This window comes from Manacus candei, unplaced genomic scaffold, assembly GCF_025592945.1.
Source record: "Manacus candei isolate 608988 ecotype Guabito, Panama unplaced genomic scaffold, ASM2559294v1 h1tg000067l, whole genome shotgun sequence".
Taxonomy (NCBI): domain Eukaryota; kingdom Metazoa; phylum Chordata; class Aves; order Passeriformes; family Pipridae; genus Manacus; species Manacus candei.
The window spans coordinates 15,489,403-15,508,105 of record NW_026138115.1 but is presented as its reverse complement, the minus strand read 5'-3'; the positions used below and the strand labels follow the sequence as shown (position 1 = coordinate 15,508,105).

Below are 18,703 nucleotides of genomic sequence, written 5' to 3'. Positions count from 1 at the left end.
CTTAGTCTGCAGCTAATTCATTAAAAGTTTTCTGTCATTTCTCTTCTTTTCACCCTTTGGCAACAGAACTTTTTTATTGTCACCTGAGAAAGTCGTTTAAACTTGGAAGAAACATACATATGGAAAGTCTTCTCTCCACTTCAACAATATAGATGCAAAGTTAATTTTCTCATATCTACATCAGCAGAAGCTGCACTGTCTGCAACTGGCCAGTTATTGGTTTAATCCTTCACTGGTAGCTCCAGACTCACAAGTAATGAACTAAGTGATAGCCTTTAGGCATGCAAGTGCATGTTCCATGTTTATCAGAGAGTCAGAGATTCTTCAGTGAGTAATTTGTTAGTTCTCACTTAATACTGTCTCAAACAACAGCGGTACCTAAATAAACCCCCAAAAACTGCTCAAAAAAGAAGGAAAAAGATGGAAAAAATTACTAAGAAAAAGAGAAACAATTCTAACAAGCTACTGAAAAACAATAAAAAATACCTCACTAGAACATGTCAAGAAAAACAGAAAGAAGAATAATTTTTTTATCCATCACAGCTCTCAAAAAGAACAGCTTTCTGCACTTCACCATTTTCTTTATTAGAACTTACAGAGAATATGAAGCTATTGATATACCCTGACCCACTACTGGGTAGAAAACTTCAAACTACAAAAAGACTTCACCAACACAAAGCATAATCATTATTTAATATATAATGCTTTCATAAAACAACAGACAGCTAATTTCTAGAACAAAACATTTCAGAGTCCAAATACTTTCACCATGCTAGAAAACTTCTATCTTAAGCACGACTGTGCAACAGAGCAAAGCCTTACCTCCATAAACAATTCCAAACTGTCCTGATCCCAATACCTCATCTGGGAAGATTTGGTATACGGTGCTAATATCCTGTTTATATAAACATAACAAATATTAAGCCTTGAGGATATGGAAACAGAATCTGTATTTCATTTGCTTTTTCTACTGGGAAGTAGCATACACTTACTACAGTACATTTCAAAATATATTATCTGCCAAAAAAATTCAGGTGAGTTTTCATACAAGCCACATTAACTGTAATTGCTGCAAAAGCTGAACAATCTTCAACAGGTTCACTGAGAGGGGTAAAATATTCCATTCGTGCCAGACAGGGAGTCTCATGTCTCACTGTTTCTTAGTGCCTTAACACAGGCTAAAGCATAAACTGTTAGCAGATTCATCTGGGACACTCAAACATCAAATCTTGCAGCTCAGTGTTATTTTCCTGATATTTAACCAGCAGCATATACAATAAACAGTAAAAGAATGCCTAGGAGTTGAAGATAAAGGCTGTCTTACTTCTTCTTAGGAAACAAATGGACACACCCCTCGCAGGCAATTTTGTGACAACTACCAGAGCTGTCCCAAAGCTTTACTTGGCTGCAGGGAGTATCTGTTTTTTAGCTCTGCCCATGAGACAAAACAGAAGTAGTGTGACTGTTTACCTTGACCGCATGTCCTGTGTCTAACTGTCCTCGCATAAAAGAAATGCAGAGTTCTTTGTGTAACAACACATTTTGTAACAACACATGCAACTCTTCCTTTGAATAGAGTTTCATCTTCATACGACAGAGAATATCTGATCTCTCAAAGATGACAGAAAATGGTATACTTATCAGGGCTTGCGGTCAGCTTTATGAAGTTCAGCTGACAAATTCCATGAAAATAATTTCTATACCTCACTTTTCCACTTGCTAATTAACATCCTGCAAAGATCCAGAGTTAAAGTCTCTGTTCAGTGAAATTACCCATACATAATTCTTGCATCTCAAGAAAAGGTGTCATGAAGATGATTTTTGTCAAAAGTTAGCAAAGCTAATTGTTAAATTTCTACAAAATAACTGAGAAATGGTTGATAGGAACTCCTCTAACATTCCTCTTTGCAAAACAGATCAATGACTTTGCCAGCTTAATCACAGCATGTCTAGCACTAGCATCCAGAGAACACTCACCACATTTTCTTGAACTTGGCAGTTTGACACAGAAATACTGATGGATATATCCCCTGGGGAAGAAAGCAAAATATACTTTAGATTGCTGTGCTTTTAGTTCGAACATGTAGTAATAGAAAATGACATTCACATTACATCAATATCTACTGACAGCTCTAGAAATTGTACCAATTAGGTCAGCTTGTTCATCTACCAGCTAATATAAAATTACACCAGCCCACAAACACGTGACTCGAACAACAGTTTTGCGGTGTATGGAAAAAGCAGAATTACAAATTTCATTATTAATTTTTTAATACTGGATTCTCATCATTCCCATTTATAAGCTCCTTATTGTTTTTTTCCATTTTATTTTGAGGCTGTGTACCTCAGTCAAGTAACAACTGCAACTAGAGTAAACTGGTTTTATTTAGGCGATTTAATTATAATTTTTATTTACAGAGTCATCTACAATGTACTTGATGCTATTCTGATGAAGGCAAATACACATTCAAATTAGACTGCATACTGTTACAAATAATACACATTTCAACTGGCTTAACAGACATCATCAAAACATATAATGGAAACAAAGTCTTGCACTTGTCCTTTAAAAAAACAAACAGCAGATCGAACCTCTACCAATTCAGAGCTTAGGATGTTGTCATAAGCATTTCGAACTGCAAACCTTCTGAGGGGTTCAGTAAAAGTTGAGAATATACCTACTGCTAACTGTACTACACAAAGACAACACTTTGGGGAGGAAAGAATGCTTCTTTGGAGCATTGCCACTTCTGTCTCCTTTTTCTACCTAGAATTCTGTTCATGTGGACTTTCATTTTCTTAGTAAAAATTTCAGCCTTATCAAAACCAGTGTCCCCTACTATAAATCCTTTTTTACACATCAAAGGCACTTGCTACTACCCATGAGCACTAATCCCATTGTAGTAAGTAACATGAGTAACTTCTGCTTCATGTGGCTTATTCCCTTTCCTTAGGAAGACTGTTTCTGGAATGGAATGTTTCAGTTACCTAGAGGCTTTTTATCATTGACAATTTGTTTTCAAATGTATGTACTGCTGTGTTTACATGAAAAAAAGCAAGGACAAAGACACAGTCAAGTCTTACTTTGAGCAAAAGACAGAAGGTTGTTATCATTCTCACTCTCTACAGGAAATTGTTCTAAAGGTCTCAGACAACCCTAATTTTTGCACATATAACCCAAAAATAACTACTAACTTGCAAAAACATTTTTCAAACTTCCCAAGAGGAAGAGAAGACAGCTGTCATGCCCAGTCCAGCATTTCAGGTGATTTGTCTAGCTATGCTGTGCTCAAACCAGGGCCACTAGGCAACTAGTCTGATGGAAATGACATACAGAATTTGACACTATTTTATGCAAGATCCCAGTAGAGAAAGCAAAGGACATTTGTTGATCTTGTTTGATACAAGAGCTGTTGTGCCTGGAGATGCAAAGCCACAGACTGTCGTATTACTTGGTTTCTGAAGGGCTTGTGGTCTCATTAGCATTTTATGCTGCACTAATAGCATCCAGATGTCAAGTGCTAAAGCGGGTGTATGTTGCAACAAAAGATCTAGTCCAAATTGTGTAGACACATCCAAATTCACTTTACACTGACTAGGCTGAGTAGAAGTAACAGAGCAGCCACAGCAGCACATGCCTAGTAGTGAGGAATTGTTTGCTCTGTGCTACTTTATTATCAGTACTCAAGCTAGATTTAAACAAGTTTCATGTTTGGTTTACATAAACTGTCAACTTTGCTACAGAATTACACAAAGGTATGTAAATTGGAGGCAATGGTGTACTCAGTCCTTTTGTTCCTGGATATCACACATGCCTTGTGCTTAGAATAGCTTTCTTCACACTAGAGCTCTTTTCATCTCAGCATGGGACAATATTTCAGGCAGTTATACAGCCAAATGTGATGAAAGGGACCATGTCATCTATGCTGCAGTGACCTAAAGGGTGAAGAGCTGCTTCTGCAGATAGTTAGAAATAAAAATTACAGTCGGGGAGAAAATCTATCAATTCCAAACTGGAGCTCAGAAAACTTAATCCCTCTGCACAAGGAGGCTGTTTCTCACATCAGCAATACAAATTTGGATGAGATGCCTTACTAATATCATAACTATTTGCTCACTAACAAATCCGGACCTTTGATTAATACAGATGTCCTACTATAAACCAAAAACACATGGATGAGAAACTGTGGTGTTTAAAAAAATATGTAGACAAGTAATAAGCCATGACAGGATAGCCTTTACCAACTGTGCAATACCTCCTTTCAATGTGTGCAGAAGACTGAGCAATGTCATTTGTGATGGAACTTTACTTATCTGAAATGGAGGAAATGAATAAACTTACTGTGCAGGCTGGGTCCTGACCCAGTTGATGCCCCTTTAGGGATGACAGGCATCAGGGCATGCTGTATTGCCATCTCCCACATTCGTGCCACATCAATGCCAATGCCACTGCTGATAACACTGTTATTCAGCGGAACACTTGAGAGGTTTTCTACGTTTTCTCCAACATAATAGACTATATTTGCTGTGCTTATTTCAAAACAATGAGGATTGGCCCCTTGAGGCAGCAAAGTGAAAGTTTTTGCAGGTTCCAGAGACAAAATTTCAGACAATGGGATTTCCTAAAATGAAGAAAATATTTTACTGCCTGTGTATAGATTATCAACATATAAAACTAAAGCATGAACTTTATTTAAGTAACTGATGATATTAGCCATTACTTTTTACCACATGCTTCTTCCAGAAACAAAAAGGCTCTTGTAACCTGAAACTGGGACACAGAGGACTGTTGATGGTAAAATACTAAAGGTTTCTTTCCAAGACCAAGCAGAACTTCAATTATTTAATTGAATGTATCAAAGAGAGTAGTGAGGTTCCTTCAGAAAAAAAGCAAGATCATGAAGATATCAACAGAACTCCATTAGAAAATAAAACCCTGTTGACTTCCTGTATAAAACCTTTCCATTTCCACATGTATGTTACAGGTCCTTGCTAGCTGACATCTTTCTGATCAGAGACTTGCTTGTGAAAAGCAAAACACATATATGCAGACTAAATAATAAAAAAAACCCCATAGATAGAAGTTATACTACTAGTTTACTTTTAGTAAGTATCAATTTAGCAATTCAGTCCTTATATTCCTCTGGTATAAAAAGAGTTTGAAAAATATTCCTTACTTTATAATATTTGCTTCCAGTATCATTTTGAAAAAGTGTAATGCATTTGCTGTCCAGCCTCCAGTAGTGTCGCTTCCTCTGCAATGAAAAACAAGTGAAAAATAGTTCTAGCACTTTCCAAGTAAATTAATGAAATGTTCGTTTCTCAAAAACACCACTGCCAAACTGTTTCACTTTAGTTTGAAGAGGTATATTGTGAACAATAAAGATTCATTTGTTATTATAAGATTTTAATGAAGACTTTATAACTGAATTTAAGATTTATAGGGCCATGCTCTTTTTTTTCCAGTAATAGCTCTGTTAAAACTGTACAAGTTTTAAAAATCCAAAATGTCTGCATTACACTCAGTACAATTTGCTACCAGTATGCTCCTAAAATAATTAAAATTGCTTTTTGTATCACTTGTAACAGCCCAGTTTGCTTTTCGAAGGTCACATACTAAAAGCTTTATTTCTGTTTTAGCAAGTTGGAAAGAAAATAACTTTTTTCTATGCTAAATCTACTTTACCAAAGTCTCAAGTCAACTAGCAGTAAAGTATCTGGGAGACTGCAGCTGAAAGGTAAAACCTACTTTACAGAACTCCTAATGTGTTAACATTATGTTTTACTTCCTTCAGAATGCCTTTACATTTGGCTTCCTATAATGCAACAGACATATTCAAATGTTTTTTGTATGTTTTAACTGTCTCCTGTTCTTATAAGCAGTGCCAGTCCTTAGTTATGACAAGAGTCGGGATCTTAGGAATCATGAAAGTGCAAAAAATGCCTCACATGAGTGACTGCAAATTAACAAAGTATTGTTAGAATTTGATTCTATGCTGTCATGTAAGACAGGTCTTAACATTTCTTACCAGTGTGTCCTTGCTTGTATAGTGAACCATCCAACCCTCCTTCATTACTGTGCTACTTCTCCTTTTTGTGTGCTTCACAGACTGTACAATTCTCATTAATGGAATATTGTTGCTGGTTGAAGGGCTTAAGAATAAATCATTAAAGGCTTTTAAAAAGAAGAAAACTTTGGACAAAATGAAAAAAACTCTTTTAAAACAGAATATATACACACACACACACACACACACACACACACACACACACACACACACACACACAATATCCACATTTATTTTTATAATTGCTAGCAGACCAGGACTGCACACTATTTTGCTTTGCCATTCCAAGTATTATGAAAATGAAATATTATGAAGAAAAAAGATTGCAATGCCACGTCATGAGAATGTCAGAGACCTTACGAAGGCTTACACACACTCTTCCAAAAATATTCCTCAGGATGAGCTCAGAAAATGGGCAAATGACTAGAGCCTCAGCTAGGCTATGGGAGCCATAGCTCAAGCCTGTGCTATGTATGATTCAGATCAGTACTTGATCTTGAATCTCTCATAACCTAAGTAAACACTGGCCATCAGACTACTGTCCTGTGATCTTCCTTGGGTTCAAACACACAATGGAGTGATGGCAATTTACAGAGTAGAAAACGTGTCAGCTGCCCAGCTGCACATGCCCTGGCCGGGCACAGCAGAGAATCTGCTGGAACCTCTCAGAGAAAGAGGTTTAAGCTAACACATTTTACCCATAAAGACTTAGAGTGAAACCCTACTGCCTTGCCCTGTGGGGTATGCACAGTGCAACTTTCCCCCACTCAGCTGACACACAGTAATTCGGGGAGGCAGGGGAACGTGACAGTATGCCTGACAGCACTGCCAGACAAAAACTGGTAGTAACCAGATGCAACAAAGCCCATCTTCCTTGCTGTTAGAGTTAACAATTCCTAAAGTAGGTTCTGTGTAGTGGAATATGGACTCAATCTACTTCAATCCTAAACATGAGTGATTAGTTATTTCTGGTAAAACTTTAAACAGTGATGATGCGTTGTATGTGAATACACAGCACACACAGAGCTCATGTATTCTGCCCTGCTAGCAAAGCTATCAGTGCAACAGCTCCAACAAAAAAAAGGTTGAAACTGCTCAGGAAAAGAATAACATGTTAAGTTTCCACAGTTGTTGTGACTGTGGATGTCTGCAGATGGCCCTGCTTCACTGTAATGCGTCCTGGAAATAAGAAATGCATTATGAATTGGTAGTTTCCCATCAAAATGCAAAAAGTGTGCTGTCTTAAAGTGTCGTTAAGTCTGTAGCATACAGTTAACATCTCTTTTTTGCCTAAAAATGATCAAACTATCTGCAGTTCCTATTTAACTATTCTTGTCTGTACTGACAAAAGGTTTACTTTTTATTTGTCTTTTATAGATCACTTAAAAATATCCATGCATATGGAAACTACCCTTAGAAATAACTGAGGGAAGGTATTACTGGAAACACAGGAATGTCCCTCAAATAGTAAAACAAGTTCCTTAGTTATGAATTTTTATTAGTATAACTGGGCATTTTTATTTTGAAAACCTGCAATGCTGTCCATTTAATACAACTTGGATGTTTAAAATGTTCTATGACATTGGTTTTGGGATATACGCACAGGTTTACATTCCAATACTACAAGATGTGTACAAATCATGTCTATGAAGATAAATATGACAGTAGTTCACCGCTGCAGGAAGTAAAACTGCATATTGTTGAAATGGATTGCTTTCTATTAGTGCAACAGGTGTATGATAGTAACAGAGAATTAAGGAGAACATGTTACTGAAAGAGACTCCCAGTAAGTAAACTAAAAGAGGAAATTTCAGGTCAAATGGATCTGTGAAAGAAAAATATTCTTTAATTCTTAAAGGTATAGACCCCTTGCATCAAGGAAATTACAGATGAAATTCCCTGACAATGAATAATCCCAACTTTTTCCCTACTATTCAGACAGTTCCAGTAACTGAATAATGCTTTCTTCTATTCAGACATTTCTGAGGAATGTTGCACAACTCAGTTCCTATTTTCCCTCCTGAGAAATCATTTAAAAGCACTAATCTAATTTGTAACTTGCTTCAAATTACTTCTTCAAGTTTGTCAAACTTTCCTTTTTTCTAAAGGCATCTAAACATCCAAACAAACAATTCATCTAGATTTGATATACCACAGCCACTTACATAATTCTTTTTTTGTTTCTTTAAATGACCAGGCACTGTGCTATTAGTCAGGGGAAAGACACTTTGGAAAATAAATAAGTAAAAAATAAATGAATAAATAATTTACTATCATTCACGCACAAATGGTTTCACATCATTTTCATATGAGAACAGACCTGTAACAACTATTTGTCCATCAGTTTTCAAGTGCTACTTCACTATGACAATAATTTCCAAGCTTCTCTTAAATTACTAATGCATGTAATCAGTGAAGCAATCTCACTGAAATTTCAGAACCACCACATATCACCAGTACTCTCCAAGCCCATGTAGATTCCCGCTTGATCCCTAGACATAATACTTACAAATAAACACAAAAGAAGATGGAAGGTACACTCACTCCCCAGCTCACCTGATCATCCTGTTAGATTCATCATGATCCAGATCAGCATCTTGCATTTCCCCGTTGTCACTATGGCATCCTGTCATGGACATCTCTGAATCGTGAGCCATAGATTCTTCCATGTCATCTATAAAACCACTGTTTCTTTCACTGTCATTGTCATCACTCCCTTCTTCCATGACCACATCAGACTCAGCCCCAGGACTAAGAAGATCTGCAATATAATTTCTCAAGTTATTATCTGAAAACATACAATACTCTGATCACAACGTCCTGGCGTATTTTAAGCTTCCGAAAAACTCAGGTTCTCTTTGGAACTCTATTGCCTGCATCTATCTCTACTCAGCACTCTGTGTACTGATGATATGTGGCATTTAACCAGTCATGCAGAAAATGACTACAGAAAACTGAAAAAGCATCAAAGCAAAATTTTTTCAGAAATACAACTTTTTAATAAAAAATGCTAAAGTCAAAGCAGAATTTCTTATCCATGGACTTCTATTGAAGATTCTATATTCATGAGCTTTATTTCTGAGATCTTCTGGCAGATTTTCTATGCAGCTTAAATGTTGTGTACTGGCTTGACGGCCATTGACAGGCTCCAGCTGCAAAATGATGCTAGAAGTATTTCAAAACTAAAAATCTTGTAATATGATGATATGACAGCGAACTACTGAAATAACTCCCAAGACAACTACTTATGTGAACTATATGTTCCTTTGCACCAGGGTTTTCTGTGAAGCCTACACAAAATGGCTCAGTAATCAATACTACTGAAATAACACTCCCTGACTTTAGAAAAGAAATATTCAATAAGCATCAAAATCAAAGCATTGCTGCTTTGTATCTGGAATACAAAAAGGAACAGAAAAAAAACCTATTTACCGAAGGATTTATATTACAAAGAACCACAAACGTCCCCCCAAAAACCCCTCAAAATAAAAAAGCCATTTTGTTGAAACTCCACCTGTTCCTACACAGGTTGTGATCTAACAAGCCAAAATCATCAGTCCAGTCAGAGAGTAAAGACAGCATTAGTTTTTCTGGGACATTGTGGTGTTTCAGAAATTTGAAGTAAGGTTAAAATCACATGGATTGCATCAAATAGTCTCCCCTAGAAACTTTTGCCTAATTGAGTAGAGGAAGGTTCTTGACAGTCAATGTAGGCAATGTCCCATAAGTAAAAAGCGCATTGAATTAGTTGACAGCAAAATCTTTGGAATTGATGGCATTTCACTGAAACTGGAAGTGCACAGCTGGAAGGTTTGTTTCCATATACAGTGGTCTTAAGATATTTGGATATAAATTACTGATGTGTGATTAAGAGACACATATTTCATCACTAGCAGAACCAGTCATTCAGTCATTCAGTGCAAGGTTCTCTCTTTGCTATTCCTACAACACTTTTAAAATCTCTATTTTTAATAAACATACAATGAGTTAAATAACTCCCTATATTTAGTATATAATGTGTTTACTAATGGTACCATACTTGGAATTTTATTGCTTCAGTTCTTCCTTCACTTACTATTTTGGGGAAGATTTATCACACAGCAGATGAACAGTGACAGATACTGTTTTTATTTATTAAGTTTGAAAATAATGTGGACTAAATTACTGTGAAAATAGAAATGTGATACAGGATGAAACTGCCTTTGATAATCCCCAGAACCCTGTATCAGTCATTTAGGACACACAATCCTGCAGATACATACTATGGATATTATTTGGTGTATAAAAGCCAAATTCTATAAATGAGAGCTTCAAGGAGTATACTTGGAGTAAGCCTAAAGTACGTGTTCTCACCCCAAGTGACTGTGCACAAGCTTTCCTCAAACTATCACTTCTCATCAGCCCAGCATCAGGTTCATGTGTAGGAGGTTAAGTCCAAACAAAAGGAGGGTGTTGTTTGTGAAGCAAAGGTGGGAAGAGGGCAGAGAGGGTGTGTTGGAGGCATGAAATACAGCTGCCTCAGGTGGAAAGAGGGAACTTGGAGGAGTAATTCAGAAACAAATGAAAATTTTGTTCATTTAGTCCAGCTGTGCAGAAATAAAGGTTACCTTCCTTTCTGTCTTCTCATAGCACTTTAGATCAACCATTCCTCTCTAAAACCGCATTTATGCAGGAGAAAATTATAATTTATAAGCAGACTTTGTTATTTTCTCTGACCGCAAATCTCAGGGAAAGTCTACGCTGTTATCAATGGAATTAACATATTTTTTTAGCATATTTAGTTCTTGGATTTGAAAATCAAGCCACAAACTTCCATAAGCCTCATTACTTGCACTCCTGAAGAAATAGTTGTGTTGTGGGATGGTTAATGTTTAAATGAGGTATAATGGTGAAAGATTTAAAAAACCAAAAAATAATAGTGACTCCAAGAGTCCAGTGTGAGGTGCATCAGAGAGGACATGCAGTAGGAGTACATCAACTTTCCAGAAAATCATGCACCTTATCACATTTCAAGTGGGATACTCAGTATCTGCAGCAATGTTGCCATTAAACATAAAAGCTTTGTAGTGATACAGTCACACTACTATGAAAAATACTATGAAAAATATTAATTAACATTACTAATTTTGGAAGTTCTTGGTAAGTCTTCAATAAAGTAGATCACTTGCCTCATAAGGTAATACCTTATTAATCTCAGAAGCAGTTTAGGCTGACAACTTAACACAGTAATATGCATTAGAAACTGAACACTTCACCACACTTCTCCTTCCCTTATCACATAGAAAAGTGACATTTTCAAGGCAATCAACAACTCATCTACAACCACCCTTTTTTTTCTCCAGTACCGTCTGTCGAGCCTACCCATACACCCCTATACTTAACACCAAACCAACAGCACATGCATGGGAAAATCAGCAGATAGTCAAGCCTTTATTTCTGGCAACAGATATGATTAGTTTTATGCCAACAGTGAGAGGTGGAATTTTTTCCTGGAGGGCATTCCCAGTTCTTCTAGGTATGCTTTTCCTTCTCAGGAGGATTATCCTTAACCACTTTTTTCCCCCCTCCTTAGATTAAAAGGCAATTTTGTGCTTCTATCTGACAGGTAAATGCCAACTTCTCACATGTGTGGCTTTTGGCTTTCCTCTGGCATTCTGCATTGAACAGGCTATCTGCATTCAACCCAGTTTTTTGCTGCTGACATTGCCTCTGTGGCAGGTCACAGTTTTACATTTCTCTTTTATTTAGCTGATGGTTTAAACAATGACAGGAACAACTGTTAAGACAACTTACCCCCATTAATGGCAACTTCCCCCAGGCAGTTATTTGGCACTTTAGGAGCACAGCGTTTGTGACAGTTGAACCTACAGTCTGTTAAGTAAACAATGGACATGGTAAGATTATTTTTCTGTGACACAATTATATTTTTTCCTGCTATCCAGCCTGGAGATGGCAAGCCCTATAATGTCATTAATACAAGTTACATCTCCAGAGAGAGTGCAGTAGCCTGGCTGCACACTGCCTGTCAGTGGAATGGACAGGATGAAGATTCTAGAAGCATGTTTCCCTCGGGGGGAAAAAAAAGCATTTCCAAGGATAGCTGGGCGGAGGCACTACTGCAGCCAAAGCATGTGCTCAACACATCTAGGGGAGTGATGGGGAGACCCAAGTGCTTGGCTACAAAGCCAGAGCTGCTTTTCCAGTGAAAGAAGCAGATTGGGCAGTAGTGTATCTGCTGCAGCTTATGAGAGTGACTACATATCAAACACTGGTGACTGAAAATTGAAACAGGAGAACCCCAGCCAACAATTTTAAGTGAGAAAATATTTGTTCTTTACATCTCAAAGCAACTTCTAGACAGCTTGCAACTGAGGGTTCCTTCAATCCCTTCCCTGTTTTCCAGATATTTTTATTTCACTCTTCTTCTTTCATATGTGTAAGTAGCACTTCATTAGATGTCGTGTTAACTGTTTTCTTTTGACTTATGAACACATTTAACTTAAACTAAGAGCTGTAACTTACTAACACACCTGGAAAAGACTCAGGAAGGAAAAAACAGGTTGTCTATATACTTGTAATTATTTAAGACTGATCCAAAAAACAACCAAGGTACACTAGTGCCAAACTACAGGTACTTTTTTTTTTTTAAATCAAGTGAATATTTGCTTAGGTCACCAGGATTCAAAATTAACTGAAACAGGTGATGACCTTTTAGAGATTTTGCTTTAGTTAAATTGAATCAGAATCACACCTTAAATTAAATGAATGCAGCTTTGAATTTCTGCAGGGTTCAAAAAGCAACACTAAGTATACTGATTAATTTTATGATAAATATTATTTATTTTATTGAAAGAAAGGCGATTTTAAGGATCTAATAGCCAACATTATCTAACACCATAGCATGAACACTACTTTGTATTTACAGGTACTCTAGCTGGCTAAGGTGAGCCAGCAATCTAGGCTACAATCCAAAGGGTCTGACTCAGTTCAGCACCTACTAAGATACAACAGCATGGAGACTTCAGAGCACATTAGTCACACTGAAAAAAATGTGAGTTTAAATTCTCATATAGCCAATCTTATTTTATTTCCATTACAACTTCCCCAAAACCTTGGACTGCTGGGACTCTAGCATATGCTTCAATTCACACATAAGACTTTTTAGATTGAAAACAATGAAGATAAGAACACAGTCCTTTGTGTTAACTACTAAGCTGTTAGCACAGGCTCACCTAGAGGTAAATACAAGATAATCTACATCTGAATGAAAAATGTAAGCTACTGCAGATACACCAAAGGGTAAGGATGAACAGCCATGCAGCCAGCTCCTGCAGAATACCAACAACTGCAATTTTGACTCCAGCTTAACCCAATGTAATTGTACATGTGCCTACACCTAGATAGTTTAGTGAGGAAATCATGAATAAGCCTACATAGTAACTACTCAAACACTAATTTAGTAATTTCATTATGATTAGCTTTTATGTTCCTAAAGGACATTTACTTACCTTTGCACTGCAAACCCTGTCTAAAAAGCCCTTTGAGAAGTTTCTTGCAGTACTGGCAAACCGTTGGACGTGTGTAAGAGTGGATGACAAAAGTGTGAGGCACTTTAACCTTAGACAGTAAAATCTTGTCTAGCTGAATAGGTCGTCCAATGTAAGACTGTGAATTTGACCTCTTCTCTCGCCCAGCGAATGATTCTGATGGTGTCTTTTGCTGTGAAATACATAAAAATAATTGTATTCATTTTTAAAAGAATATCATATTCATATAGTCAGTCACTTCAGGAACGCTAAGTCTTATGTCGTAAGAAGTCATGTAAGTGCCTTTAAGCACTAATACAACATGCATCACACCCCTCTCAGACTCCTTCTGAAAAATTTGAATGGTACTGAACAACAGCTTTGCCAACTACTATCATTCGTTTCACATTGTGACTGAAACAGGTTTTTATTCAAAGAATAAATGTTTTTTAATCAAAATGAAAATACTCAACAAAAATTTCTCAGAAAAGCATTTTGTATTCTGATAAAAACACAAGCCATTTTTACCTCTGTTATTTTCTGTTTTACATCAAATGCAACTTTGAAAGGCTGTATTTTTTGTATAAACATTAAGAAAATTATTACCTTATTCTATGTGTATGCAGGTTTTTTATAGAAAAAAAGATTAATATTTTCTATCCCCTTTATTTATAATATTTGCTACCACTAACCTTGCCACATTTAGATAATGCACAATTGATCACAATAGGTATTTAAATGCATATATATATAAATATGTATGAAGTGAGACACTCAGTAAGGTATGGAATCCAAAGTAGTATTCCTGGAAGAAAAGAGTTACCTTATTTTCTCTACTAAGTTCATTTAGATGTACAAATGGTAATTACCCCAGAAAACAACTCATCCAGAAAACTGCTTTCTCCTAATACTTGCCCTTGAGAAACAACCAAACTACACCAACAATTAACATGAAAAGGAGGAAAAAAGTGACAAGATGCAGCTTGATCATTTAAAACTCAACATCTTCTGACCATCATCTGCAAATAATCTGATAACTGAAAGTTAGAAAACAAGTCATTCACAATGAGCCTGTACTTTTCAAAAACTATAGCAGCTGAAACTTAAGATAGACCTAACATGAAAAACTGTTTAGTTTCAAACAAATAATGTTACAACTGAGAAGGTTGATTGGTTACTATTCTCTGGTCAACCAAATATAGAAATACATTTTTGTATGCTTCTGAGAATCTTGGAGTAAAGATGAATTTACAAGTCATTTTGATGACAGAAGAATCTAAGGAGTTCCAGCCTTTGCCTTCATAGTGTATGTGCCACGGGGAAAAAAAAAGTTCAGATAGATTTCTTGCTGTGAAGATAAATTCTTTTGCTTATACTGTAGAACTGTCTCTCCAAAGAAGCATATAGATGCATTGTAAAAATGCAATCCTTTCAAATCAAGAAAAAATACGTAAAATACATTATGTGAGCCAGGTACATATGGTCACCAAAAAGAAACTAGATTGAAACAACTATAAGAAAGCATCTGCCTTTTTTTTATCACAAATAATAGTGGAAAATGTATGAGTACATACTTTGATATTATGTGTTTACTTCCTGAAGTTCAGATCTTCGCTCTGCAAAGCACTTATGCATATAAAAAACCATAAACAACAAACTAGTCTCAATTTAAGATTAAATTTATTCAATATTTGTTAGCTAGCAATAAAGTTTGCCTAATATTTCCACCACAGATTGTATTAAGTCTTATGAAATCAATATGAACAGGACTGTAAAAGGAAGGACAAAAGACCATCAGGACAGAAGAATTAGCCACATATATACTGCACAAACTGCACTGCTCAACTACTGTAAGCCACCTGGAAATTATAGCCCTTAGTATTTGTGGACAGGGCAAAACTCACAAGTGGAGTGAGAAATAGCAATGTGGTCCTCTCAGTCTTACGCTTGTGTAGAACAGGATCAGCTTTGGCCAGACTGATAACTACATCATAGTCTTAGTTCAGTGGCTTACAATCTACAGTCTCAACCTTACCCTATGGTCAGATATCTTGTCTGTCTGCTCTTCAGTGCTCACAAGAAGTTTTACATGTGGCATACTACACTTTAATGAAAGTATTTTCCTTTTGAATAAAACAATTCTTTAATCACTACCTGCAAGGCATTAGTCACAGTTCGCTATCTTCCTCTTGAATGTGGACATTGGTGGACTTTCAAATGTAATGACACTAGTCTCTTAAAATGTATTTTAACTGAAAAAGAGTAAGTATTTCTAAGGGAAAGAGTTCAATTGCTAGCTTTCATTATGTCACTGTAACAAAATAATATTTCAGTTTAGCATTCTTGACAATCTTACTTTTGTCTGCAGTACAAGTGATCCAAGTATCTCCTAATGCTATGATCTCTCTTAGAATCCTAACATATAATCTAAATTAAATCTATTTTCTATGATTAATCTTTGCCTTCATTTTCCAAATTATTGCTAAATCAAAAATTATTTTGGCAACTTCATACAGCTAAAAGCAAAGTCCAAAATACTTAATATCTAGGTGACTTTGTGCTTAAAGAATTTTAGAAGGTTGGTTTGGCCCAATTTTCCTCACCAAATGCCTTGCAGGTTTTAGAAACTTGCTAGGGTTGCTGAAATGTACTAAGACTAATCTTGGGCAGTTATACGATTAACAGAGGGAGATAGTCTTCACTACAGCTTTGGTTCTGACCTAGATGTCTGATCAAATCTCAGATGTGGTACAGTATAAGTGTGAGACAAATTTGCTATACTTTTTGCTTTTTCAGTTTGATGGCAAGTTTTTCGGTTTTAATGTGCTAGTATATGCTTATGCGAAAATGTCAGGTTGGACAAAAAGTGAATTCTAGATGCTCTACATGGAGTTGACCCTTTCTGAGATAACTCTGAAACAGTAATTCATCATACCACCAACCCTGATCAAATATTGAATTACCATTGATAAAGCTTTTGTCCTGTTAATAATTTTTTTAATTTATATTGGTCAATACACAGTTTTAATTTCTGAAATATTTACTTCAAGTCTCATTTCACATGGCTGCTGAGTCATGCTAGAGAACAGGCAATTAACTAAGTTTTGGCTAGTAATTTATAAGTGTTCTTTAGAGCTCAAGCAGTAATGGATAATAAGCAAAAGTAAAACACTAGAAGACCTACTGTAGGATGTCAGTCTTTAAGACTGGTTCCCACTTTAACGTTTTAACACAACTTTAATATTCAAACTGCTGCTTATATTTATGTTAACAATAACAAGATCAATAACAAATAAACAGAACAATTTCACCACCTTCACTGGTAGGCCAAAACTCATTCCAATAAATTCTTTATAGGCAGTATCTGTCGGCTTTTTATATTTCCAGTCCAATTTACAGAAAAAAGTATTTCAGTTTTTCTTTGGCATTCTGCAAGTGCTGGGCTGCCACATGCCAGCAGCATAGCACACCACGTAACACACCAGCAATTCTTAATTTACAGTGCCTTCAGGCCAAGAGGTAAAGCTAAATTTCACCTTCTTCCATGCTAGAAGAAACAGCATTCATGGATCTGGTGTCACTCCTGCATGCCCAGGCCTGATAAAACTGACTCCACTCCCTACCCCTTCCAGCCAGAGACAATATGCCCCTCTGCTCCTGCTCAGAGGTAGCAGGGAAAGGAAGGCTGGTGACAGAGAACTCATGGTGGCAGCAGTTTGAGCATCTTCCACATCCCTCTGACTACTGGCTGATTAGGAGGCATACCTCCTCCCCTTGTCAGATGAGCTTCTCCTCTCATATCCTCCAGAACTCCTGTCAATATCCCTCAACTCTAACTTCCATCACTCCCAGCATCAGACAGATGCCACAATTTAAAGTCCCTGAAAGCACAGAAAATCAGGAACTATCTTATTTTCACTGCAAAAGCAAGAATCTTTTCCAAAAAGCACCTTCCTCTTCAGCTGGTGTGCGTGGTTTGTTAGAAAGATGAGTTTTTCCTGGTAGTCAGCCAGACTACTGACTCAGCAAGTCTGGAAAGTTCCCAGGAAATGATTGCTTAACCAGATTACACCATGGAAACTAACAGCCTGCATGGCTCCAAATACTAAATAGTCCTTTAGAACAATCATCCCAGCAAGGTAATCTATACTTTAGCAGCTCAGAGTATGATTTTCCAAGTGACAACAAACAGCAAGAAACATGTGCAGATACTTAACTGTCCAATCAAGCCAAGGACACTGATCACATCCAGATACTTCAATTAAATTATGCGAGAATATCTAATAGAATCCAGTTTGCTGACACTTATTTTGAAAAAAAAAGCTTTGTTTTTTTAATTGCAAGAAGGAAGAGGTGCCGAGCTTTTTCCACACATAGGGCATTCCTCATGACTCTTATTTAGCTGATGCCTTGCCCCTCCTTCTTGTTCAATCTCTTTGAATTTTTTGAATATACTGAAGCTACCCATGTGAGTTCTGTGAGCTTTGTTGAAAGCTACTAGAGGACACAACAATTTGACCACATTAGCCAGAAGCATAAAATCATTGTACAGAACCCTGTCATGGCAGGAAGAAGACAGTCTCCCAAGGGTAAAAATAGCTGAGCAGACCTTTTCTACCTTGTCCAAATTCATTGCAAAACACAATTAAGAAACTGAAATAAATACCGATTCCCCTCAAATGGATTCAGCTGTTCTTATTACCTGGATGAGTCTGACTGTCTTCTAGTATCACATCTGTTCCTCCCAGGCACAGAAATCAAAGAAACTTAATGCAGATGCTGAACAGACTAGTGGGAAGCAATAAAAGCTGACTCTTGGACACAGAGTTGGCCTCTTGGGAACAAAGACAAGGACCAACTCTGCAATTCAGCTGCATGGGCTAGTTTAAAACATAAAAGAGACTGCTGTTTGCCTGACTTCTTTTAAAAGATATTGACAGTCCCACTAAAAATGTCCCAGGGATTCTGACAAAACTTTACCAAAAAGCTTCATGTTCTACAAGAGTCAGAAAGCAACTACTACCATTTTGACAATCACGCTTGCAGAAACACATTTAAATCAGTAACCTTCACTCAGAAGAGAACAGGCTACACAACCTATACTCTCCT

At 36.7% G+C, this 18,703-nt stretch overlaps 1 protein-coding gene across 2 annotated transcripts in view; it reads right to left on the bottom strand.

Moving 5' to 3' along the window:
• The window catches only part of PRKD1 (protein kinase D1), a 130,624-nt gene that overhangs the window by 21,295 nt on the left and 90,626 nt on the right, over positions 1-18,703 (bottom strand). For both annotated transcript variants that reach the window (XM_051806255.1, XM_051806256.1), the window contains 8 exons: positions 13,577-13,787; positions 11,862-11,939; positions 8,625-8,829; positions 6,030-6,153; positions 5,178-5,255; positions 4,343-4,622; positions 1,978-2,030; positions 823-895 (listed from right to left, as the gene is read on the bottom strand). In XM_051806255.1, the coding sequence (XP_051662215.1) occupies positions 823-895; positions 1,978-2,030; positions 4,343-4,622; positions 5,178-5,255; positions 6,030-6,153; positions 8,625-8,829; positions 11,862-11,939; positions 13,577-13,787 (1,102 nt within the window). The remainder of the gene's footprint in view (positions 1-822; positions 896-1,977; positions 2,031-4,342; positions 4,623-5,177; positions 5,256-6,029; positions 6,154-8,624; positions 8,830-11,861; positions 11,940-13,576; positions 13,788-18,703) is intronic.